Source organism: Macrotis lagotis, chromosome 1 (assembly GCF_037893015.1).
Source record: "Macrotis lagotis isolate mMagLag1 chromosome 1, bilby.v1.9.chrom.fasta, whole genome shotgun sequence".
NCBI classification, from domain to species: Eukaryota; Metazoa; Chordata; class Mammalia; order Peramelemorphia; family Peramelidae; genus Macrotis; species Macrotis lagotis.
The window spans coordinates 147,031,981-147,058,654 of record NC_133658.1 but is presented as its reverse complement, the minus strand read 5'-3'; the positions used below and the strand labels follow the sequence as shown (position 1 = coordinate 147,058,654).

At 37.3% G+C, this 26,674-nt stretch overlaps 1 protein-coding gene across 6 annotated transcripts in view; it reads right to left on the bottom strand.

The window, feature by feature from the left end:
* Window positions 1-26,674, bottom strand: part of PSD3 (pleckstrin and Sec7 domain containing 3) — a 765,972-nt gene that overhangs the window by 385,479 nt on the left and 353,819 nt on the right. For all 6 annotated transcript variants that reach the window (XM_074209082.1, XM_074209077.1, XM_074209078.1 and 3 more), the window contains one exon: window positions 7,214-7,603. In XM_074209082.1, coding sequence (XP_074065183.1) covers window positions 7,214-7,603 — 390 coding nt within the window. The remainder of the gene's footprint in view (window positions 1-7,213; window positions 7,604-26,674) is intronic.

Sequence of the window (26,674 nt, the reverse complement as noted above, 5' to 3'; positions counted from 1 at the left end):
GCATCCTGGCCCAGGGAGGGGGCCATCAGTGGCACTGTCTCATTCCCCTTTCCTGGCTCCATATATCTACTTCCTAAACCTTGCAGAGGAATGCTTTAATGCAAGTAAAATAAAAGGCCTGTTCATTGATTTCTTTAAAAATTCATGGAAACATCTATATTAATGATTTGGTAAACTTTGTTTTCTTTAAAAACATACATACGTCAACTCTGAATTTAAACTAGTTAAATCTGGACTTTTAAAACTGGACAGAACCACAGATCCAGAACACAGGAAAATATCAGATAAAAGGTAAGAAATAAAAATAAATATATTAAAAACAGTATACTGGAAAAAGCAGTAGACTAAAAGTGAAGAGTTTGGGGAGGTCTTTGAATATACTCACTCCTTTCTGGCTGTATTAACAGACTGATCAGGGAAATGCTGCAGACAAAAAAGTATAATTGGATTTCATGGAGGCATCTGACAAAGCCTCTGAGTACATCTTTGGCAAATAAGATGAAGGCTAGACGGTAGCAAATTTTGGTGGGCTCAGAACAATAAGACTCAAAAGACTTTTGATTAATGGATCAACATCAACCTGAATAGAGATTCAAACAGAGTATCAAAGGATCATACCCATGACTCTACTATATTATAACAGTAATAGATATGGATAAAGACATGAGTGGCATTCTTATCAAATAGAGAAGGGGGGTCACATCATACAGTGGGCCAGATCTAATAAAAGAAAATTTAATAAAATATAAACTCTCACCCTTGGTTTAAAAAATTAATTATGCAAGTACAAAATTGAACTATGAAAAAAGACTATCTTAAAAAAATAGTAAAGAAATGTGGCAAATAGAAAAAGATAATTTAATATAAAACTAAATATAAATATAGTCTTAGTAAAATATTAATATAAAAGCAAAATGTTAGATGAGAAAGACATATACTCTGTCCTGATCAGACTACAACTAGAGTACCATGTTTAGTTCTTGGGTGTCATATTTTGGGAAGGACCCTGAAAGTCAGATCACATCCAGAGGGACATGATACCTATATTTAAATATTGTCATACTGAAGTCAGAATAAACTTGTTTTGTTTATATCTCAAGGAAAGAACTAGGATTAATCAACAGAAGTCATAAAGAGATAAAAGGAATTCTTCCTGCCACCAAGTATAATGAATTGCCTCTGGAGGAACGATGCATATTTTCTAAAAATGAAATGCAGAGGTTGGATGACCACTTATTGGCAATAGAGGGATGAAGTTCATAATTCAGGTAAGGGGTTGAATCAGATGACAAGAATTCACAACTCCGAAATTCTATAGCTTTGTGACTTGGATCCTAGTTGTAGTTCCAGTAAAGTAGCCATTCAACATTGGAAACATCACTTCTTCTAACACTAGTCTTAGCTTCCTTATCTGTAAAATGAGAGATGCAGGGCAATGCTGGGGAAAACACTCTTGTGCTAAGTCAGAGGAAGCAAGTTCTAATCTCTTCCTTACATGTGGAACATTGGGTAATTCATAGGCAACTCAATGGTAATTCACTGGGCATGGACCTCAGTGTCCTCCAGCTGTGAAATGATGGGCTGAAATTAACTTTTTAAGATTATCTTCCAACTCTAGCTATCTTATTCTTTTATCCTACAAGAGGGTAGGGATTAGATGAACTTTAACTTTTCTTAGAACATAAATATAAATATTCACATACAAACATTAGGAAATCTGAGTAAGATATATGTATGTGATTGAGAGAAGACAGACAGGCAGAGGCAGAGACAGAAACAAAGATTCCAGTTTTTAAATGTTTTGGCAGCTTTAAACTGGGCCCTAGTTTCTACTTCCAGGAACTCAAAAGATTTTATGTACTTTAGCAAATTAATTATCAAATCTCTGAGAGAGAAAAGTTGCCACTATTTCCCCCCCCACCAAAAAAAACAAAACCCAAAAACTGCCTCTGTAAGTAGTTAAGCTACTCACTGCTAAAAGAATTCAACAAGAGGCTGAATGACCACCTGTCAGGGATGTTATATTGGGTGAACAGTTGCACTAGATGACCTTTAAGGGCCCTTTCAAGTCTGAGATTCTATGGAACATTCACATTCTTAAATGGATTGACAGAAGCATGTGTCACAGGCAAGTGCTTTTGCTCTTGGTTTTCTGACCTAACTAGGAGACTGCTGCACCTCCCAACATCCTACTACAGATCATTCTTTTTTGTTATGATTTTGAAGCAATAAATTTTACCAATATCACTCAACACTTTGCTTCAATTATTCTTTAATTTTTAATTATAGATGACTCCATTCATTTCAAAAAATCAGGCTACCCCTCACACTTGTAAACCAAGTTGTTTACCCTGCTTATGAATATTTATCAGGTACTCTATAGATGACCAAAAAGAAGATACATTGAAATAGAGAGGTCATGCACGTGGCCCATGGATCACATTTGGCCCACAAAACTCCCAAAGGTGTTCCAAACATGATTAAAATATAATTAGGAAATATTTAAAAAATACAAATACAAGAAAATTAGAGAAAATGACATTTTGAAACTAAGTCAATGTGGGACTCTTAAGTTCCCATTTCTATTTGAGTTTAATGACATTGTACTAAAAGAAATATGGTGGGGAAGGGAATGGAATAAGCCCTTATTAAATGCCTACTGGGTGCCAGGGACTGTTAAGCAATTTTTTTTTAAAACAAGTATCTTAGGTGATACTCACAACAATTTTGCAAGGTAGGTACCATTATTATTTCCATTTTACAGTTGAGGAAATGAGATAAATAAGAGATTAAGTGACTTGCCCAGGGTTGCAAAGCTATTAAATACCTGAAGCTGTATTTGAATTCAGGTCTTCCTGACTCCATACCCAATATTCTATCTACTGAGTCACCTAGCTTCTTTTTCCAATTCAGTATTGTCTCCTTTTTCACTTTCCCATTAAATGGTATAAAAATCGACTACTGCACTTTCCCATGTTGCCTGGAGAAGAGATTTGGTGAAAATGATTAAGTTCTTTGACACTAAGTCTGTGGCCAAAATCAGAAACTGAAAAATGGGTTCCACAGAGAACTGTCCTTGGCAGACCAAATTAACTGCTTAACATCCAACTCTATTTCCTCTATCAAAACATATACTTAAAATACTATTGTTTATTAATTCCATATCAATAACTACTTTTTGTGGCTCAGGGATTAGGTGTAAGAGGGAGAGGGGGAGAAAGATAGAGAGGCAGAGACAGAGAAGACAGAGAGGAGAGAGATCTAGACTTGTGAATTCATCGGTTTAGAGAAATCCTATAGAAGAAACACCCTCTATAAAGCTGATTACAACTCTTCCATAACTCAGTCTTCAAAAGTAGGTCACATGGTGACTATTTTAAGTCAATTCAACTTTACAGTGTGTCTAGATTTAGGACTTGAATACAACAGGTCTTCCTGACTCTATGACTAACCATCGATTGTTTGCTCCATAAAACGATTTTTTTCTATAAGACAGAAACTTATTAGTATAGAATTACATTGCATAAATTTGTAAGATGCATTTGACTTTTGTTAACATTTTTTTTCAAAATTTCAGTTACAAATTCTCTTTCTCCCCATCCACTGAGCAAGCAATATGAAACCCATTTTACAAGAAGTCATGGAAAACATATTTCCAATATAAGCCATACAACAAAAAAGTAATAAAAAGAAATAGAATGATAAGATAAAAGAAAGAAACAAAAATATGTTCTAATCAGCATTCAGAGTTCATCAATTGCCTATCTAGATATGGACAATATTTTTCATCATGATTATCTTGGATTACTGTATTAATTCATGTAGGGAAGTTTTTCACAATTTATTATCCTTATAGTATTGCTGTTATTGTATTTTTCTGGTTCAGTTCATCTATGCCTTAATTTTCTTAAACCATGCTCTTAGTCATTTCTTTTAGGTTTTTTTGCAAGGCAATGGGGTTAAGTGGCTTGCCCAAGGCCACACGGCTAGGTAATTATTAAGTGTCTGAGCTCAGATTTGAACCCAGGTACTCCTGACTCCAGGGCCGGTGCTTTATCCACTGCGCCACCACAAAAAGAACTGCTATCAATATTTTGTACAGAAATATCCTTTTCTTTTTTCCTTGATCTCTTTAGAATACAAACCTAACAACAATATAGCTAGATTTAGGTACGTACCATAATGCCTTTCAAACATCATTTATAGAGGCAGGTAGGTGGCACAGTAGCTGCCCTGGAGTCAGGAGTACCTGGGTTCAAATCTGGACTCAGACACTTAATAATTACCTAGCCGTGTGGCCTTGGGCAAGCCACTTAACCCTATTGCCTTGCAAAAACTAAAAAAAAAAACACACATCATTTATACTCCTACAAATAATATGATCTATCACTATGGTAGGAGATGAAAATTAAAAAAAGTCACAATGAAAGTCTTATAATGCAGAGCAGATCAGTAGAAAATCTTGCTTTTCTCAAACCATTTAAAAATGTTTTCACTCTCTACTCACCCTCTCTTAGTTCAGTGCCTAAAATTTAAGAATTTTTAATCAATTTTGAAAAAAAATCATTAAGTATTATTAGTGTCTTCCCCATTTCCCCTTCTAGTAAAAAGGACAAAGATATCTGGAATACACAGAGACAAATCTCTGGAGGAAGAAGACAGAGAGCTGGCCTTTACAAGGGGAGAAGATTTATTCCTAAATAATTGATGGTTGGCCATGCAACCCTTATGTAATTTGGCAGCTATTGCGAACAATTTTCCTTGACCTAAGACTTGCTCCAATGCCTTATCATAAAGAAATGAGTTCTCAAAGACCATGCCAAGGGCACTCGAGACCTGGCAGATCCTATCATGCTGAAAAGTCTTCCAGAACTGCCCAGGAACAGATTCTATTTCTGTTTCTATCTTCCAAGAACCAGCCTAGCCAAATTGAAGCTCATTCCCCAGAATCTGGCCATTAGGAGACTTTTTTTTGAGGGGGGAGGCCTGCAATCTACATTAGGGACTCTATTCAGATGAAATCACTGACCTTCTTAAGTGTGAAATATTTTCTGCAGTTCATTAAAAAGAATCTTGGCTTTAGTGTCCAACAGAGCTCAGTTCAAATCACAGGTAAGTGTTGACACTGAGAAATTAAGTGACTGGCCATAGACCAGACACCTAGTGTCAGAGGTAAGAGCATAGCTTTAGAGGTGGAAAGAATCTTGGAAGATCAGAATCAGTACATGAATACTATGGAGTATTACTGTTCTATAAGAAACCATAAATGGTTGGACTCTAGAGAAGCATGGAATGACTTACAGGACCTGACCCAAGAGAACAATGTATACATTAACAACATTGCGAGATGATCAAGCTTGATGGAATCAATTCCTCTCAGCAGTTCAGAGAGCTAGGTCAACCCTATTAGCCTGGCCATGGACAATACTATCCCCCTATCCAGAGAAAGAAAAACAAAACAAAACAAAGAAAAAAATTTTTTTAAACCTTTTAGAATCTGATGAATAATTTATAAAATTATCTCTAATGTATCTCTTTCCCTTAATCCTAATTCCTCATACCAAAAATGACTAATCTATTTATCACAAACATGTATATATAAAGCTAACCTGACTGTTCACAGCTGAGGGGAGGAGGGTGGGAAGGGAGGATGAAAGGAAATGCCGCAACTTAAAAATATCCATCTGCATATGGATGAATGTTGAAAAACTTTCATAACATGTATTTGTAAAAATGAAGTATTAATAAAAAAGGAGATTGGAATCACAGAATTTAGGAGCTATAAAGAGATTCAGCTGCCACTAATCCAGAACTAAACCCCCACCCCCCCACCCCCACCCCCCACCCCATTTTAGGGATAAGGATACTGACAGCCACAGAAGTTCAGTGATTTTCCAAGTTCCTTAGCAAGAAATCAAACACAGGTCCTTTGATTCAAAATTGAGTGTCCTTCCTACTGTAACATGCTGTCGCTATTATGCAACTTGCAATTCATCTCCTAGATAGACTCTAAAAACTTATCTGACTTTCGGAACATTGGTTGTTGTTGTTCCGTTGCTTCAGTCATGTCTGTCTCATCACAATCCCATTTGGGGTTTTCTTGGCAAAGATACTGGAGTGGTTTGTTATTTTTCTCTAGCTCATTTTGCAGATGAGGAAACAGAGGCAAACAGGGCTAAGTCATACAACTAGTAAGTGTCTGAGGCCATATAGGTGTCATTTTAAAAATCATCATTTAATATCACTTATCTTACCTAGAGCCTAGATCATCAAGTTACTTTGCACTCATTTCCAAAGCATGCCCTTAGCCCTTGGTCATCTTCTTCATCCCCCATCCCATAGGAATTCTGATTCTATCCACTGACAGGAATTGATAGAGAAGCTTCTATCTCATCTTTCCCAGAACCCAGTCTACCATGCCACCTTCCAGTCAAACAATGCTCACATGGGTACATCACAACCTTTCTAGTTCCATCTTTTATATCATCTTCTCTTATTAGAATGTTAAGTTCCTGGGGCAGTTAGGTAGCTCAGTGGATAGAGTACTGGACCTTGGGAAAGTCACTTAACCCCATTCCTTTGCAAAACAAACCAAAAACATGAATATAAGTTCCTGTTTTGCTGAATTTCTATCAGAGTAAATGATATATAGTGTGCATTTTAATAAATTCATTTTAATTTATTCAAAGGGCAAGTAGGTGGCATGGTAGATAGAGTACTGGACCTGGAGTCAGGAAGACTTTTTTTCCCCAGGAATTCAAGTAGCTGTATGACTCTGGGAAAGACACTTAACCCTATTTGCCTCAGTTTCCTCATCTGTAAAAAGCAAACTGTCTATTATCACTAGTATAACTCAAAATGACTAACAAACAAAAACAATTCATTCAGCCTCATATATAAAACCAAATCTATTCTATTATATAATAATTGGAAATAATTATCTGTTGAGTGTCCACTCCACAGTACAATCCATCTACATACAACCAACCCTCTGCCAAGGTGCCATTGCTAAGTATTCCTTCTACACCCCCTTCTGACAAGAGCTTTTCAATATTCCCTTTTCAGAACAAAAACCCCAAACTGCTCTTTCCTCATTTATATCATCAGAACTTGGTGAAATATTCTTTGATTTCCCATTTCCCAAATTCCTGGTGAGAAAATGGTATGGTGACAAAATACTGTAATATACATGAGACAGAGAGAAAAGTGCTACCTTCCCCAGAAAGTTGTCTCAGAAGTGCCCCTTCCATAGACAGAGTCATCAGCATCATTGGTCCCATTGGGGATCTCCCCAGGATAGCCGATTATTATCCCACCATCAGCAGAGACACTGAGGACATCGTGCTGTGGCCCTGAAGTCCTCTCTAAGAACTGACTGCCTTCTTTGATGCGCTGTTGGATCATAGGCGTGAGAGGCATTTCAAAGCTGAAATAGCTATCAGGTTCTGAATATAAAGTCTCCAGTGACTCCGCACTGTAATATAAAGACGTATTATCCAAAATGGTTTCAAATTGGGAGCTGTACACATCAGTTGAATCCTCTGTATAACCAGGTCCCAGAACATCATCTTCTTCTCTGGTTGATTCCTCTTGTTCAATGATCCTGGCAGGGGTGAGAGAAGGGGAGGGGGGGACAAGAGTTAACATTTTCATTAACATTTTTTTTTCTAAAAAGTGAAGTATTAGCTATTCAGTACACCACATTATCAATGAAAACATTCTAATAGAATGATGGATGAAATCCTTAGACACTTTTAATGTTATATTGTCCAAGGAAGGGAGATACCATAAAATACTTTAAAAATAAAACTGCTTATAAGAATAACTTTTTTTTAACATCTGAAGTTAGATATCTCATAGGGATTTTTAACTCAACATATCCAAAACAGAACTCATTATCCTTCTCACTTCAAAATTTTCTTATTATCATCAAGGGTACCACTATTCTTTCACATTACCAAGTCTCACTAATTTTACATCATCCTTGGTACCTCACATTTATTACTAAGGCAACACAGCCAATCCTTGCAAACATTTGTCATTTCGATCTCTGGTATCCATATTCTTTTTCCACTTATTGTAGTTTAGACCCTACCCTTTAATCATTCTCCCTGCCTTGTCCCCAGTTCACTCCTATCATCCTCCACCAAGTAGCCATGGCAATTTTTCTAATGAACAGAGTGACCATGTCATGTCCCTCAGTAATGAGTGCTGTTCACTCTCTGTTACCTTCAGGATCAGATATAAACATCTTTCTTTAGCATTTAAAATTTATCATAGAAAAAGAAAGAAAACAAGAGACAGACAGACAGAAGGAGAGACATAGAGACAGAGATAGAGACAGAGACAGTGAGAGACAGAGACAGGGAGACAGAGAGAGAGACAGAAAGGAGTAGATATTCAGGGTAGAGCCAAGATGGTGGCATGAGACTCACATGATTCCAGAGGGTTTCCCTACACAATGTTAAAGGAAGCCTCTAAAAAGACATTAAAACTACAGATCCCACCAAGAAAAGACAAGATCCAAAGAAGTTTTCAATGGTGGACATCGTGGATTCAGTGAAGGTCTATCTGAGGGAAAAAGGGCAAGCAAAGCCCAGGAAGCTGGACAGCTGCAAAGTGGGAGTCTTTGAGCCACACAACAGTCCAGGTCTTGACAGCTTGATGCCAGCACAGGTACCAGCAGCTAGATAGCAAGCCAGCAGGGAGGGTGCCAACCCAAACAAAGTCTGAACCTTGGCAACTTTGGGACAAAAGACAGGACTGGGTTGGGAACAAACCACTGCTAAGTCAGAGCCTGGACATAGAGGAAACAAACCTCTACAAAAGCAAGGCCTGGAATGAATGGGCAACATCTTGGCCAATAACAAGTCAAGGATCAGACCCCAGCCAGTCTATATCCCCAATACCCCAAGAGCAGAACTAAAACAAAAAAGATGAGCAAATTAGCTAAAAGTTAATTTGCAGATAGAGATGATAACAATGCCATGTAAGAAGTCTCAAAAGAGTCTTTGAATTGGACTCCAATCCAAAAGCTCAAAGAAGAACTTAAAAAAGAATTTGAAAAACAAAGAAGAGAGGAAGAAGGAAAAAATGGAAAAAAGAAATGAGAGTCATGCAGGAAAATTATGAAAATTTGATGAAAAGAAATAAACTCCTTTAAAAGTAAAAATAATCAATTGGAAAAGGAATGTAACTCTTCAAAAGCATAAAACAGATCCCCTGAAAAAGGAATGAAACTCAGCAGAGTGAAATTAACCCACTGGAAAAGGAAACACAAAAGTTAACTGAAGAAAATAAAACCCTAAAAATTAGAAATGGACAAATAAAATGAATCTACAAGACTACAAGATTCCATGAAACAAAGTAAAGAGGCTGAAAACTTGAAGAAAATGTAAAGTACCTTTCAGGAAAAACAAATGACCCAGAACATAGATCCAGAAGGGATAATTTACAAATTATTGGACTACCAGAAAGTCTAGATTAAAAAAAAAAAAGAACCTGGAAAACACCTTGCAGGAAATTATCAGAGAAAACAGTCCAAATCTGCTAGAACAAGAAGACAAAATAGTCATTGAAAGAATACATAAAACTCCTCCAGAAAGAGACCCCAGGATAAAAATTCCAAGGGCTGTCAGAGCCAAATTCCAGAATTTTCAAATAAAGGAGAAAATACTACAAGGAGCAAAAAAGAAGCAATTTAAATAAAAAGGAAACACAATTAGCTTTACACAGGGCTTATCAGCTTCAACAATGAAGAACTAGAGGACCTGGAATGCCATACATACATATATCATAGAAATGCCATACAAATATATATATATATATATATATATATATGTATATATATATATGTGTATATATATATATATATATATATATATATATATGTATATGTATATGTATATATAAGGGCAAAGAATTCAGCCTATTCTTTCAGGGGAAAAGATGGATATTCAACAAAATAGAGGACTTCCAAAATTTCCTGATTAAAAGATCAGAAATGAACAGAGAATTCAATCTCCAAATACACGATTCAAGAGATGCATAAAAAGGTAAAGGAAAAGGCAAAGGGTGGGGGGGAATGTAAATCAAGACTATATTATTGTATACAATCCTATAAGGGAAGATATAATACTTGTAACTCTTGAGATTTGGATTTCTCTCAGGATAGTTGAAAAATTGAATATAACTAAAGAGATTGGATTTAGAGGATAAGGGCATGGTTAGTTCTTGTCTTTTCACTGAAGAGGACAAAGATGACATCACTATGTTTGATACAAAAAGCCCAGATGAAAAATAGGGGTGTTTACTCTAAACAAATGTGTCTTAGTTTCCTTTGACCTACTTTTAATTTTTCTTTGCTCATAAAGCTTAGCACTTCCTCTGATGAGGGAATCCTATGCAAGGTGGTCCTGATCCAGTGCCTCCCGTATCTTACAAGTTAATTGTAAAGTTCTTAAGAGAAACCTTCAGAGTGTCCCAGTACTGAGAGCACTTAAAGACTCTACAGTTAATTAAATGAGAAGTGACTTTAGGGGCAGAGGGGAGGGAACCACTTAGATGGTTTGGACTTAATCCATACTTCAGTCAAGGGTTTAAGTACCCTGGTTGGGGAGCTGGTGGGGGAGAAGAGAGTATACTCGGGAAGGGGGAGTTACAAATAGTTAATGCAATGATTTCACTGGGGATGATACTTTGGTTCATGAAGATTGTGTGTCCTTGGAGGGTATTGTAAAAAGGCGGTAAGGTATGAAATGATTAAAATTTGATGTAATTTATGACTCTTGAGAAGTGGATTTCTAATGAGACAGAAGAGGGGAGGGTACTTAATGACTATGAGGCAATTCTGCTTATCAATCTATGATTGTACTTTGATAGCACCTTGAGTTTATCAAGTAATCACTTAATCAAGCTTTGAATGATACCATTTAATTGATAATACTTCTATTGATAAGTAACACCAGGTGAAGAGACACAAAGATTTATTATATTAGAGGGAAAGAAGGGAGGGTGTGAACCTTGAGTATATTTTATTCACTTGCTTTGGCCCAGAGAGGGAATAAGATACTTGAAACAATTAAAAATTCAGCAAAGTAGCTGGATATGAAAAAAACCCACATGAATCATCATCATTTCTTTATATGAACAACAAAAATCAAGAGCAAGAGATAGAAAGAGGAATTCCATTTAAAGTAATGGCAGACAACAATAAATACTTGGGAATCTACCTCCCAAGACAAACCCAGGAACTGTATAAATACAATTACAGAGCACTTCTCACACAAATAAAGTCAGAACCAAACAATTGAAAAAATGTCAATTGCTCATGGTTAGGTCCAGCTAATATAATAAAAATGACAATTCTACCCAAATTAAGTTACTTATTTAATGTCATACCAATCAAACTACCAAATAATTATTTTTACTGAGCTAGAAAAAACAGTAACAAAATTCATCTGGAACATCAAAAGGTCAAGAATATCAAGGGAACTGATGGAAAAAAAAATGTAAAAGAAGGTGGCCTAGCTCTATCAGATCTAAAGTAGCAGTCATCAAAATTGCCTGGCAAAGAAATACAATAACAGTTAAGTAGATTAGGTAAAGTTCAAAAGAAATAGTGGTAAATGACTACAGCAATCTACTGTTTGACAAATCCAAAGACATTAGCTTCTGGGATAATAACTCACCATTTGACAAAAATTGTTCAGAAAACTAGAAAATAGTGTGACAAAAACTAGGCACAGACCCACATTTCATGCCCTATACCAAAATAAGGTCAAAGCAGGTATAGAATTTAGACAGAGTGCAACATAGATCAATTAACAGACCAAGAAATACTCTATTTGTCAGATCTATGGAAAGGGGAGAAATTTATGACTGAGCAAGAAATAGAGCACAAATAAATTACAAAATGGATGATTTTTAACTATATCATGTCTCTATGTCACATTTTGATAATTTTTCACAAAATTTCAAACTTTTTATGATCACTATTATGTGTGTTATGGCAAACCACGATCAGTGATATTTGATGTTACTATTGTAACTGAGAGACCACAAACTGCACCCATATAAGATGGTGAACTTAATTGCTAAATGTTGTGATTGTTCTATTTGCTCCACCTACCATTTTCCATCTCTTTCCCTCTCCTCAGGCCTCCCTATTCCTTGAGACACAATATTGAAATCCGGACAATTAATAACTCTACAAAGGTCTCTTCAGCATTCAAGGAAAGGAAGAGTCAGTCTATGTATTAAACTCCTTTCTTGTTTTATTTTAAGAAATTGCCACAGTCACCCCAACCTTCAGCAACCACCACCCTAATCATCAACAGTAATCAACATCAATCAAGGCAAGATTCTCCACTAGCAAAAAGATTACAAGATAATGGTTAGCATTTTTTTTTATCAATAAAGTATTTTAATTATGTACATTGCTTTTTAGACATAATACTTATTTCAGACTTAATAAACTACAGTATAGTATAAACTTAACTTTTATATATGCCAGGAAACCAAAAAATTAGACTCACTTTATTATAACATTCACTCTACTAGCATGGTTGAGAAATGAACCTGTGGGGCAGCCAGGTGACACAATGGATGGAACACTGTCCCTAGAGTCAGGAAGAACTGAGTTCAGGTCCGACTTCAGACACTTGATAATTAACCTAGCTATGTGACCTTGGGCAAGTCACTTACCCCATAGGCTTGCCAAAAAGAAAAAAAAGAAAAAAAGAAAGAAAAAGAAAGAACTGAACCCATAATATCTACAAGGTGTGCCTGTATATGTAAAATATTTGATGAAAAATTTTCTTAAAAATTTCATTCCCACTTAAAATTCACCTCAAAGAACCAGCACCAAATGACAAAAAGTATACTAGAGCTAGTTCCAATGGTTTCAGGAGATAAGATTGATAAATATTTAGTATAAGCAAATGCCACAAATCAGGGATTGGTTCATTATTATGCTGATTTTCTAAATTTAAGAATTGAAAGGGACAAAATACAAACAATACAGATTAAAAAACAATTTTATATCCTGCATATTCTTCCCTCTCCCAAGCTGGTTTCTAACTATTTCCCAAAACATCCCAGCCTTCATCCATTAAAAAAAAGAATAAATAAATAAAATCTAGATACTGAAAATTCAGTTAAATTTAACCAACCATTTAACACCTACACAAAAAGTAGAAACAAAGTATCTCATTCTTAATTGAGTTCAAGTGGAGCCACCTAGTGCGAAGAAAGCAGTACTACATAAAACTAGGTTTGTTTTTTGTTTTTTTTAATGAATTAGGAACAAACAAGTTTCCTCTTGTAGTTATTTCTAGAGAACTGAAATGTGACCAGGGAAGGTCCACGTTGTATCTGAAATTAGGAAGCCATAAGGAAATAGGTGGGTATACTCCTATCAAGAACAATGGCAAAGTTAGTTTCAGAATTGGAGGAGCTATATCGATAGCAGTAAGCTAAAAAAGTCAGCCCAGTTGTAGAGCAGAGAGTATTAGACTTCAGTCAAATGTTTACAGCTCAGAAATCAGCAAAGGCTACAAAATTAGGGTTTTTGACTTTCTAGACAAGAACACAAGGGATAGCAATATTAATAAAATATTAATAAAACTTAAAATTAAGTCCTGGGCACTAACACATTGTAACCATTTGCCAATACACCTCTTGACTACAGGGCTCTAGAGAAAACTATTTTAAATGTCCTGAGAAATCAGGGACTCCTTAAATTCATGTTCTATAATCACAAGTAGGAGATAGAAGAAGGGAGGGAAAAGAAAAGGAAATATCCTAAGTTCCACATTACTTTTAGTGATGGAGTAGACAAGGCTGGTGAAGAGCTTTTCCAGGGGGACCCTCAGACTTGAGACTGTGACTGTTTCCAAACATTTCTGAAATTTATGGTTAATTATTCTACAATTTCTGTTCTGTTTTACTCCTTTTAATCAAACTTACTCTGCCATTGAAAACTGTGTACTTGCAAACAGAACTTTAGTCTCTGGTACTGCAATAGACCATGTATTTGTTTACCTAGTTTGCCAGGACAACAGTTATAAACAATGAGGGTAAGAAAACCTCCTGTTATCCATGCACGTGGGTCTTTATGTCACAAGAGAGCTGATTTCACATTAAACAAGGTGAACAAATTTGGTTCATTTTATAGCATGAAGGTCAGAGATGCCCAGAAAAAACAGATGTTTCTAATAACATTTGCTGCAAAAGTGGAGACGATCTACAACAAATACAACTGTACCATCCCATTCAGTCACTCCACAACTACTCAATCACATTCTAATGATGGTGCAATGAACTTCACTTTCCAATCCCACACTATTAACAAGTACTCTATTGCCCTAACCACTGAACTATACAAAGATCAACCCAGACAGATGTGCATCCTTCCAGGTGAGTAACCTAGACCTAGACAGTACTCTTATTCCTATGTATGCCTGAATCCCAGAGCTACCACTTTCTACCTATGGGACACTGGAAAATGTCCCTTTCTGAATCCCAGTGTCCTTACCTGTAAAAATAAGAGGACGCAACAGGATGACCTTTACAAGTCCCTTCCAGTTCTAAATCTATGAACCTATTAGACTTTAGTTGCCTTAACTGCTATGGGATAATACTAGCTAGCATTTTATGGCCGGTGTTGTTCAGTTGTGGCTGTAATCCCATTTGGGCATTTTCTTTGCAAAGAAACTAGAGTGGTTTTGTCATTCCCTTCTCTAGTTCATTTTATATATTAGGAGACTGAAGTAAACAGGATGAAATGACTTGCCCAGGGTAACACAGCTAGTATTTATCTGAGCCTGAGAGATTAATGTTCTCTACTACAACGCCTAGTTACCCCAATAGCTCACCTTACACCTCATCCTACCCAGAACTTGGTTCTACCTTTCCAATATCTCACATTTTTCTCTTCTCTATGCATCCTACAATCCAGCTAAGCTTAAAATCAATAATACTTACTGCTCAAATATCAGAACAAAAACCACTTCTAAGCAAAACACTTTAATAAGAAGATGGAAATTTATTCTATTATAGGCCTCTTTTCCTCCATGAGGAAAGGAGAGAAAAGAAGGGGGGGAGAGGAGAGGGGAGAACAGGAGACAGCAGATAACAATTTGCAATAACATATCAACATGTATGCTTCAGGTTTCATATTTTCTATAAATCTGATTTAAATAAAACCTGCAAACCATTTATGATTATATTAATCCTTTTTAAAATGTGTTTATTTATTTCATCCATATGCACATGTATATTTTTGTTACAAAATTTACTTCCATCATCCCTTCCCACCCCTCTCCCCTCAGCAGTGAACAGTCAGGTCCCCATTGTACATACATATTTTGATAAACAGATTATTAATTTTTCATATGAGGAATTAGAATTAAGGGAAACAGATACATAAGAGATAATTCTTATAGTGTTCATCAGATTCTGAAGGTGTGTGTGTGTGTGTGTGTGTGTGTGTGTGTGTGTGTGTGTTTTGTTTTCTTTTTCCTCCTTTTTGATAGGAATAATAGTCCATAGTTGTTCTAAGACAGTTATCCTAGCTCTCTGGATTGCTGGGAGGAGCTTCTTCCATCAAGATTGTTCATCTCACAATGTAGCTGTTGATGTGTACATTGTTCTCTTGGTTGATTACATTAATCTTAAGTACACAAATAAATGAGTTCTTAAGGAAGAAATTTCCCCCTTTTGCATCTCATTGAATGAATGCAACTTACACTGGAATTTTATGATCAATTCCCAGATTCCCAGAATGTAAGTAATCTAACCACACCACACATAAAAGGAATTCCACTAATGCATACCTGATAAGTGATTATCCTCTCTCCCTGTCCCTCCCTACCCAGGAAATCTTACTTTTCAACAGCTCTAATGGTTAGGAAGGTTTGTTTGTTTTTTCCTGGCCCCTATTACATGAAGACAAGTCTAGTGTCTTCTCTTTTCCAGGCTAAACATACCCAGTTCCTTCAACAAATCTTCCTATGTAATGGTCTCAAGGCCCTTCAACATTCTGGTTGTTGTCCTCCAGACACTCTCCAGTCTGTTAACATCCACCTTATAATGGGGTGAAGACACAATGCCTCAGATGAAATCTGACAAAAGCAGAGTGCAAGGCAACTGTGTTGACTCACTCCAAAAACACATACGGTTTGAAAGTAGATACTGTCTTGCTCTTCTATTTGTATTAGTAACAGCACAATGCTTTACACATCACATTTATTCATTTACTTATTTATATGATCATTCATTCATTCATTCATTTAGTCCTAAGTGGCTCTGCCCTTCTTAATAAAGCCCAAGATCCTATTACCTTGATTTGGTTGCCATATTATAGTAATTTATATTAAGATAATTAAAATGTTCAGAATCTTTTTCAGTCAAATTGCTTGTCTAACCAGTCTTTGTCCCTCTTATAGCTGTGAAGTTGTTTTTTGGTAACTCAGGGCAAATTTTTGCATTACTTCTTTTGGGATTTTCTTGGAAAAGATAACAGAATGGTTTGCCATATCGTCCTCCAGAAATTAGCCATTGTTATCAGCAATGGTTAAAAGAGAAATACCCTTATGATTGTCACAGTACAATCTATTCCCTTAACCCTTATAGAGATGGACAATGGAGGCATCCTGGAATTCTTAGGAGATAATCTTATAATACCATATAAATACCATGGAAAATTTCAGACAATTTCTGGATGAGCAATGGACCCCACCACCACCTTGTAGATCTCAGCTGGAATAGAATCAGCACCCAGCTCTGCCTCTTGAAAGCAGCCTAATGGCATTCAAAACCTCTTCTTCACTTGGAACTTCAGCTAGGTACAAAATGACTTCAACTTGGGGTAAATTGTCAATGATTTCTACATTGATTGATGTTGGTCTGTGGAGGAGGGCAGAGCCAAGATGGTGGCATTAAGTGGGAATTTCCAGGAGCTTTTCCCCAGAACACTCCAAATGCTGTAAAATTATGACTCTAACCAGATTTTAGAGGGGCAGAACTCACAGAAAGACTGAGTGAACAATTTTCTGGCCCAAGATAATTTGGAAAATCCATGAGAAATGTCTGTTGGAAAGAGTCACAGTGCAGCCCAGGTCACAAACACACTATGCTGGAGTAAACCAGATCCAGCCTTCCAGGAAGAGCCCTTGGGTTGCCTAGGTCCCTGACAGTGGACCTCTCAGTCCAAGGATTGCCAAGGACAACTTAGAAGATCAATGGGGAAAATTCTGCCACATCAGAGTTTGGAGCTCAGGACAGCACAGACCTCAGGGAAGACTTGGCCCTGGAACATCCCCCCCCCCCCAACAGCTGCTTCCAGAGTGCTCAGCCCACAGGGGGTCAGGAGAGACTGCAGAGGTCTCTCTGCTATCCCTGGGGCAGGACTCTGCTGCTTTGTCCATACCCAGATCCAGGTCACAGTCTGGGCCACCATACTGCCACAGTGGAACAGGGTCCCTTCTCACAACTCCAGGGCAGTGAGGAGTGCTTGCAGTCATTTGCAGACCAGAGCACAGACCAAGAGAGTAGTCAGAGTCCCTCATAAGACATTCAAGGAATTAAAGTCCCTGCGGAGGGGGTCCTAAAACCCCCTAAAAGCTTTGGAAGCACAATAAAATCAGATCATAGGCTGGAGAAACCAGCAAACTACAGAAAAAAAATAATTTTCCCTTGGAAAATTACTTTGGTCCCATGAAGGATCAAAATATACACTCAGAAGATAACAAAGTCAAAGCTTCTACATCCAAAGTCACCAAGAAAAATAGGAACTGGTCTCAGGTTATTGAAGAGCATAAAAAAGACTTTGAAAAGAAAGTAAGGGAGGTAGAGGAAAAATTAGGAAGAGAAATGAGAGTGATGCAGGAAAATCATGAAAACCAAGTCAGCAGCATGGTGAAGGAGATACAAAAAAATATCAAAGAAAATAATATGGTAAAAACCAGTTTCAGTCAAATGTAAAAAGTAGTCTAAAAAGTCAATGAGGAGAATGCCTTAAAAAGCAGAGTTGACCAATTGGAAAAGGAAATAATAAAGCTCTCTGAAGAAAATAGCTCCTTCAAATGTAGAATGGAGGTAAGGGAAACTGATGACTTTATGAGAAATCAAGAAACAATCAAATAAAATAAAAAACATGAAAAACCAGAAGGAAATGTGAACTATCTCATTGGAAAAACAACTGACCTGAAAAAACAGATCCAGTAAAGATAATTTTAAAATTATTGGGCTACCTGAAATTCATGACCAGGAAAAGAGCCTAGATTTCATTTTTCAAAAAATAATCCAACAAAATTGACCTGATGCCCTAAAGCAGAGGGTAAAATACAAATGGAGGGAATCCACTGTTCACCTCCTGAAAGAGAACTCAAAATAAAAACTCTCAGGCATATTACAGCCAAATTCCAGAATTCCCAAGTCAAAGAGAAAATATTACAAACAGCCAGAAAGGAACAATTCAAATATCGTGATTCTATTTAGCAGGCTTTAGCAGCATCTATACGAAGGGTTCTAGGGTTTGAAATGCGATATTTGGAAAGGCAAAAGAGCTTGGATTACAACCAAGAATCAACTATACAGCAAAACTGAACATCCTCTTTCAGGAGAAAAGATGGGCATTCAATTAAATAAGGAACTTTCAAACTTTCCTGTTGAAATCACCAGAGCTGAGCAGAAACTTTGAGAGAATTAATGATGTTGAACTACATGTATTCCTGCCTGGGAAGATAATACTGAGAACACATGAACCTTCTCATTTATTAGAGAAGCTAAAAGGAGAAAATATAGACAAGGTAGAGGAGAGAGCTGAATATAATGGTATAATAGATTATAAAGATGGAGTCAGTGGGTGAAAAAAGGAATGCACTGGGAGAAAGTGAAAGGAGAGACAGAATGGGCTAAGATATTTCTCATAAGAAAAATCTTTTGCAATAGAATAGAAGCAGGGAGGGGGTATGAGTGAGACTTCATTCTCATCAGAAGTGGCTCAGAGAACCACTATAGGACATTCTATAGGACACAGAAATCTATCTCATCCTAGAGAACAAAGGAGACGAGAGATATAGGAGAAAGGAGATGGGGGGAGGGGAGGTGTTGTAGATGACAGAAGACCGGGAAGATGATGGGAGAGGATAGTCAGATACAGATTCCTCTTGAGGAGAAATAGTTTAAAAGGAGAAAGAGAATAGAATAAATGGGAGTGGGGAGGAATAGAATGGAGGGAAATACAATTAACAATATCAACTGTGGGGAAAAAATATTAAGCAACCTCTCTGATGGACTTATGATAAAGAATGCAACCCATCCCAGAGACAGTCAATGATATCTGAACACAGACTGAAGGACACTTTTTTTTCCCTCTTGAGGTTTCTCTATCTTTGAGGGCGGAGGGGGATTATGTTTTTTCTCACAAGATTATTGTAGTAATGTGAAAGTAAATAAATAAATCATGAGAGATTAAAAAAAAGAATGCTATGGAAGTATTCAACCCATCTCTCTAGGATCAGGTCCCTAGTGTTAATCAATGTGGACCCATTAGCCCACTGAATCTGGTGATCCAATTTAGTATAAGTCCATTTGATTATTTTAGAGTCTAACCCAGAGTTTCTCAAAGTACAGTCTGGGGAATCCTGGGGGTCCTTGGGAGTCTTTCGGGGGTCTCTGTACAAACTTTTTATACTATAAAATTCTGGTCTAATTCATATCTTTCCACTTTCTACACAAGAATAATACAAGATTCTTTATCAAAAGCTGTACTATGTCAATAAAATTATCCTTTTCTATTAGTTTAGTAATCCTGTTAAAAAAAGGAAATGAAGTTAATCATAATGAAGCCATGCTGGTTATCTGTAATATTTTCTCTCTCTAAATATTCACTGTTATTGATGTTATTATTGTTTTTCAAATACCATCCATCTTAATCAAGTTGAAAGTAAAGGGTCTACTCATGGACTAAATCCCACCACTGGTTAATATGAGATATTTGATCTACTCTATATTCTTGACCTAGGCTGGTTTGCCTTTCCTTGGGAGCACTCCACCAAAGTACCCCTTTAAAGCCTCTTCAAGGTTCCCAGCCTGCACCAGCCAAGTTCAAACTCTGGCAGGTCTGTCCACCCTTGCTAATAAAGGTTTCAAAAGCACACCCAATATATTTGTTGTCCAAAGACCAGGCTAAGAGGCTCTTCACCAACTTGGCCTCAAGGTAACTTAATTTTCGCCACAGCAGCTTTCAAAGATCATCTGAGGCTGGTGGAATTCTTGAGCCCAGGAGTTCTAAGCTGAAATGGGTGATAGAAATCATGAGTCTGTACCAGACCTAAACCTCACTGTGGTGAGACCTCATGAGCACAAGGGCCAACAGGCTGCCTTGAGGGTGGGTGATCCAACACAGGCTTAATAAGTCAAATCCCTGGACTTTGGTTGGAAAGTTCTTCAAGTTCCAATCTGGGAGAGGTATGGAGACCCAGTGAGTAAAGAAAGGAAAAAGAGAGGGAAGAAAAGGGAGAAAGAAGGAAAGGAATGAAAGGGATATTCTAAATCCACATAACATGATGTCTCTAGACCCAGTGTGAGAGGATCATGAAACCCTGGGTTCAAGGCACTGGCTATGGGACCCTGGATAAGACACTTGAGCTCTTGGTGGCTCCATCAACTCTCTAAAGCTACAAGTCAAACTTAGTTCTAATTTGCATTAGCAGAGGTAGTTCCCATCCAACAATAAAATCACATAATCAGACACCCCCAAAAGAACTCTAATGCATATTGCTAAGAAAGAAAACATTATAACATTTTAAATGACAGCTCTAATTTGAGTCATAAGTTGCACTCCATCAGACTACTAGCAAAGAAACATTTGGGTCCAGAGGTGGTTTGACCGTTCTAACCACCATATGGTAGTAAAATGAGTTGTCAAAACCCATTAAAGAAGTTTATTTAATTTGTAAATAACTCCTCTCTAGAAAAAAAAAGCATTTAAGGCTTTTCATAGGTTCCCAAATGGACCACTGGAAGAACTCAGAGGTCATTAAGTCCAACTCAGAACTGATACCCAGAAAAATTCAAGTAATTTATCCAAAGTCACAAAGAGACCGAGGATCTGTGACAAGACTGAACTCAAGTCTCACTGACTCCAGATCCGGGACTCTAGCCATACACCATGTTGTTTCATAAATAACAAGAGCTCATTTGTAAGAGAATAACTTCATAAAGGTAAGTGATTTCCATTTAAGAAACAATATAAGGGTGGCTAGGTGGCACAGTGGAGAGGGCACCAGCCCTGGAATCAGGAGGACTTGAGTTCAAATCCAGCCTCAGATAATACTTAAAACTTACTTAGCTGTGTGATCTTGGGCAAGTCACTTAACTCCAATGACTTGCGAAAAATGTTTGAAAAGGAAAAATATAGTATGCTGGGAAGTAGGAGTTGGAGGACAGATAGGAAGTAGAAGACTTGGAATCAAAAAGCCTAGGTTCAATTCCTATCTGTATGATTTCCTAGCACTATAATGTCCTTGGACAAGTCACTTAACCTCTACCTAAGTCTCAGTTCTCTCATTTGTAAAATGGGAGAAATGATACTATCCTACCTACTTCAGAACATTGTGAAGATATGCTTTCAAAATTATGAAGTAGGGAGCAGCTAGGTGGCATAGTGGATAGAGCACAAGCCCTGGAGTCCGGAGGACCTGAGTTCAAATTTGACCTCAGACACTTAATAATTACCTAGATGTGTGACCTTGGGCAAGTCACTTAACCCCATTGCCTTAAATAAATAATTTTTTAAATGTAAGGTACTATATAAATATTGTGATTATTCCTTCCTTTCCTTCCTATGCACCTTTTGAAAAGTTAAATCTAATTTAGTGGTTTAGGTCTTAGGGAAGAACCACATCTTGAGCTGCCATATTCTCAGCAAAATATTCTAAGAATTATGAAGTCTAAAGGTAAAATGGCAGGTTTCAGAAAATGCATGTGACTTAGTCCAAGTGATATCTTTATAGAAATTTGTTCTTTAGCTTCCCCAAGAAGAGGCTTTTCTCTGCATAAAGACCACCAGTAATTGGAGAAACCACAAAACAACCCAGCCTACTTTGGAACAATATTATTTATCAAACTGAAATTCACCACTACAGTTATTATATATCACGCCTAGTCTTCCCTCTTTGACCAAAAAGAATAAAATTAATCCCTTTTCATGAAACAGCTGTTTATATCCAAGAAGATAGTTATCATACCCACTTCTAAGACAACCCCTTAGTCTAATTCTATTCTTTAAGCTCAAGGTCCCCTGCTCCTTACACTGATTCTCATTTGGTATGGTCTTCTATCTACTGATCATCCTAGTTGACCTCTTCCACACCTGCTGCAGTCTATAAATTTCTTTCCTACAATGTGGCATCCAGGACTGAATATAGCACTCCAGATATAGTCTGACCAGGTCAAAGAGCAGCAGAAATGCCAGCCTCTCTTTTACCATTCTGTGTCTCTCATGAATGCAGCATAAGATCACATTCACTTTTGGGGCTGCCGCACCCCTCTCTGGGTGACTCATATTGATACCCTTGCAGTACACAAAAATAACCAGGGTATTTTCACAGAATCTGTCATCCTCCATCTTTTGTCCTTGTGTGGTTGGTTTGGGGTTGGCAATTTCGGGAGGGGGGAGTGTTAACTTAAATATAGAATTTTACATTTATCCCAATACAAATTTATTTTATTCCATTTTGTCTCTTCATTCAATTGTTATTTACTGTTTTCCATATTCCATTAAACTATGTAAGACACCAAGGATACAAGTATAAAGAGTAAAAAAGAATTCTCAATTTATATTCTATTAGGAGAAATAAAGAATATATACACATGTATATATTTATATATATACACATATATACACGTACACACGCACACACACACATATATATATATATATATGTATTTATAAGTATAGTAAGAAAATAAATACATATAAATATCATTTACTTAAATACAGGAGATTTAAGGAAAGAGGACACTTTAAGTGAGGGCAGAAGGAGACAGAGATAGGGGAAGGGAATAAGCATTTATTAAGGAGACACACACTATGTTACTCTTTTGACAAACATTACAACCCTGTGAGGTAAGTGCTATTATTATTCCCATTTTGCAGTTGAAGACACTGAGGCAGTTCCATGACCTGTCCAGAGTCCAGTTAGTAAGTGTCTTGGGTTTGATTTTGACTCAGGTCCTCCTGAATCCAAACCAAGCATGCCAATCACTACACCATCAAACTGGACAAGAAGTACCTGAGCCATATCTGGAAGGAGTAAAGGGATACTCTGCAGTGGAAGTGAAGGGGGGATATGTTCTAGGAACAAGGGATGGCCAATACAAAGATACAGAGACACAAGTGCAGCAGGTGAGGAAGAGCAAAAGGCCAGTTTGTCTGGTTCACAAAATACAGGAGGGAGAGTGAAGTCCAGAGAGGCTGGAGAGACTTCTAGGGTCCAGCTGCAATGGACTTTAAAAGCTAAATGCAGTTTGTTTGTTTTTTAATCCAAGAGGCAACAGGAGTCAAAGAGCTTTTCATGGTTAGATCTGTGTTGGAGAAGAACAGTTTTTGCAACTGTGTGGAAGACAGATCAGCCAGATGATGATGATGATGATGATGCTCGTCCTTCATTCTCGAAAAAGGCCATGACACCAGGGAGGTGATGCCATGTCAAGCACATGAACTGGATTTTTGTGGGGGGAAGGGAGCTGCGCTAAGTTACCAGCCTTTCTCCTCCAGAGCCATCAGGGTACAGTGGCCAGATATGAACCACAACTCAAGATGGCCCTGGATGTGAGGCAATCAGGATTATGTGACTTGCCCAAGGTCAAAGTGTCTGAAGCTGGATTTGAACTCCCATCCTCCAGTCTCCAAGACCAGCCAACCCAGCTGCCCCAAGAGATTTGAAGCAAGGAGGAAGCAGCTGAAATAATCTAGGTAAGAGTTGGTGAGGATCTGATCTAAATGGATGGACCCTGACTCTGGCATTCAATGAGCCAGCTGGATTATAACAATCTCAAGGAAGAAAACGGTTTCTCTGATATCTTTGCAACTCAAGAGCTTGGTATACAGCAGGTACATAATAAATCCTTATTTACTGATGTTAGCTGTTTCATCCCAGCTCTGGGTGATCTTTACATTTTGTAGCAGTAAGGCACCTACACCTTTATCTAAGGAGCTGATAATAATGTTGACAAGTACATGGTCAAGAGGAGAAAATACCAGCATTCCTTTGGAAATGCCTTTGAAACTGAAACCCTACAATCATGTTGGCTCTTGGCTTCCAGTACACTCCATCAGTTCAAAATCCTTTTAAAAATACTACCATCCAGTCCATACATCTGTATCTCTGAAGGTTTTAAAACAAAGGCCTAAGGTGATAGAAAGGATTCCTATTTGGGGGGTTAGAAATGAGTGAATAGACAAGATTACCTCTGAAATCCCTTCCAAATGTGAGATGCCATGATTTCATATGTCAAAAAACCAAAGTATCATTTTTGGGAATTATTTGCTTTGTTATTACTGGAAAGAACCCAAACTATGTTCAGCTTCTTTCAATTAAATCTGCTCAGAATTTAGCATTTCATCAATAAACATCAGTAAGCATCTATTAATTACCTATTATTAATTAGTCAGGGAGACCTGATTTTGAATCTAATCTCAGTCATTCACTAGATGTGTGACCCTGGGCAAGTCACTTAACCTTGTTTGTCTCAGTTTACTCAATTGTAAAATAAGCTGGAGAAGTAAATGGCAAACCACTCCAGTATCTTTGCCAAGCCAATTCCAAATAGGGTCATGAAGAATTGGATGTGACTGAAAAGAGCATGTGTGATATGCCCTATTGTCTTAAGCAGCAGGGATCAAAAAGGAAAAATAACAAGGAGGGGGTAAGGGAAAAGGAATGGGAAAGAGAAAAGGAAAGGGAAAAGGAAAAGGAAAAGGAAAGGGAAAAGGAAAGGGAAAAGGCAAAAGGAAGGGGAGGAAACAGAGAAGGACAAGAATTGGGGGAGAGGGAAAAGAGAACTGAGGACTGAACTTTGAAATACACTCACAGTTAATAAGCATCAATAATCAAGACTGATATGAATTATAATGATAAAGGATAAAGATAAAGAATTAGCTGAATAAGGATAAAGAATTAGAAAATGAGATTTAAATGGAGTAGCCAGTAAAGAAGGAAGAGAACCAACAAAGCATGTTGTTACACACACCCACAAACAAGAAACAAGAGAGTATTTGGAAGAAAAGATGGTTGTCAGATGCTGTAGAAAGGTCAACAAGAATCAGAATTAAGAAAAAGCCTTTAGCTTTGGCAATTAAAAGAGCGCAGCTTTAGTTGAGCACTAAGAACAGAAGTCAAACTACTAAGAGCTGAGATGTGAAGAAAAGTAAATAGAAGCAAAGAATGTGGTTGATTTTTTTTTAGGATTTTGCTGCAGGGAGGGACCAAGTTTAGATCAAAAAAACAAATTTGTAGTGGACCCAGATGGATCAGTTGCATGACTTCCTCCAGCTCCATTTAGCAGCATGTGAGTAGGAGTAAAGCAAATGGTAAGAGTAATCCAGAGTTAGGGTTTGATGAGGCACGAGTGTCAAAAGGACAGGGAAGAGAGTTAGGACTTGCCCATCCTGTGAATGGATAAGGTGGAATAGAAGAGTGGGCATGGATCTGAGTAGATGGAGTAAATGGGAGGGAAGGACATTGGAAGAAGTATCACCAGTAATTTTTGGAATCCTTTTAGCATAAAGACATGAGCAGAGGAGAAGAGAAGACAGTGAGCCAAGCTCCCTTCTTGAGAGAACAAGAAGAATGACCTGGAGTCTGGTAGAAAAACAGCCAGCATGAACCAACATAAAGCTACTGAGTATCTTTGTTAGCCAGCTATTCAGATGTTCTAAAAAGTCACTCAAGATATTGACTCCATTTTTTTTAAGGTTTTTGGAAGGAATTGCGGTTAAGTGGCTTGTCCAAGGCCACATAGCTAGGTAATTATTAAGTGTCTGAGGCCAGATTTGAACTCAGGTACTCCTGACTTCAGGGCCAGTGCTCTATCCACTGTGCCACCGAGCCGTCCCTTTCATATTTTTTTGATGTGATCACTAATGCAATGTGAGAAAATGCCTTTTAGCTACTAATGATTTTTGTAAAAAGTGAGATGTTTTTACCAAGCCAAAAGTGTCAAAACCACTTAAATTATTAGGGTAATGAGCATTATTGTATAACTTTTATCTTATAATGTGCAGCAGAGAAAACATGTCAAATGCAAAAATAAAACATTAGACAAGGTTTTCCCATCTTTCTATACTTATATATACACATATACATATATACACATATGTGTACATACACATATATGTTTGTATAGATATATAGACAGAAGGGTAGATAGATATAAATATCTTACTTTAATCAAATGGATGTTCAGTATAGCCCTGCCCCAGTAGTCTCTGACAAATTTTTAATATAGATGATTATTACTGTCTTTCATAATCGAAAAAGACCATGACATCAAGTGAATGATGATATGACATGCTCATTATGTTGATTAAAGTGATGGAAATATACAAAGACAAGATTCTCACTGCCTTTTCTAGAACTATCTCCACCCTGGGGTCTGCTTG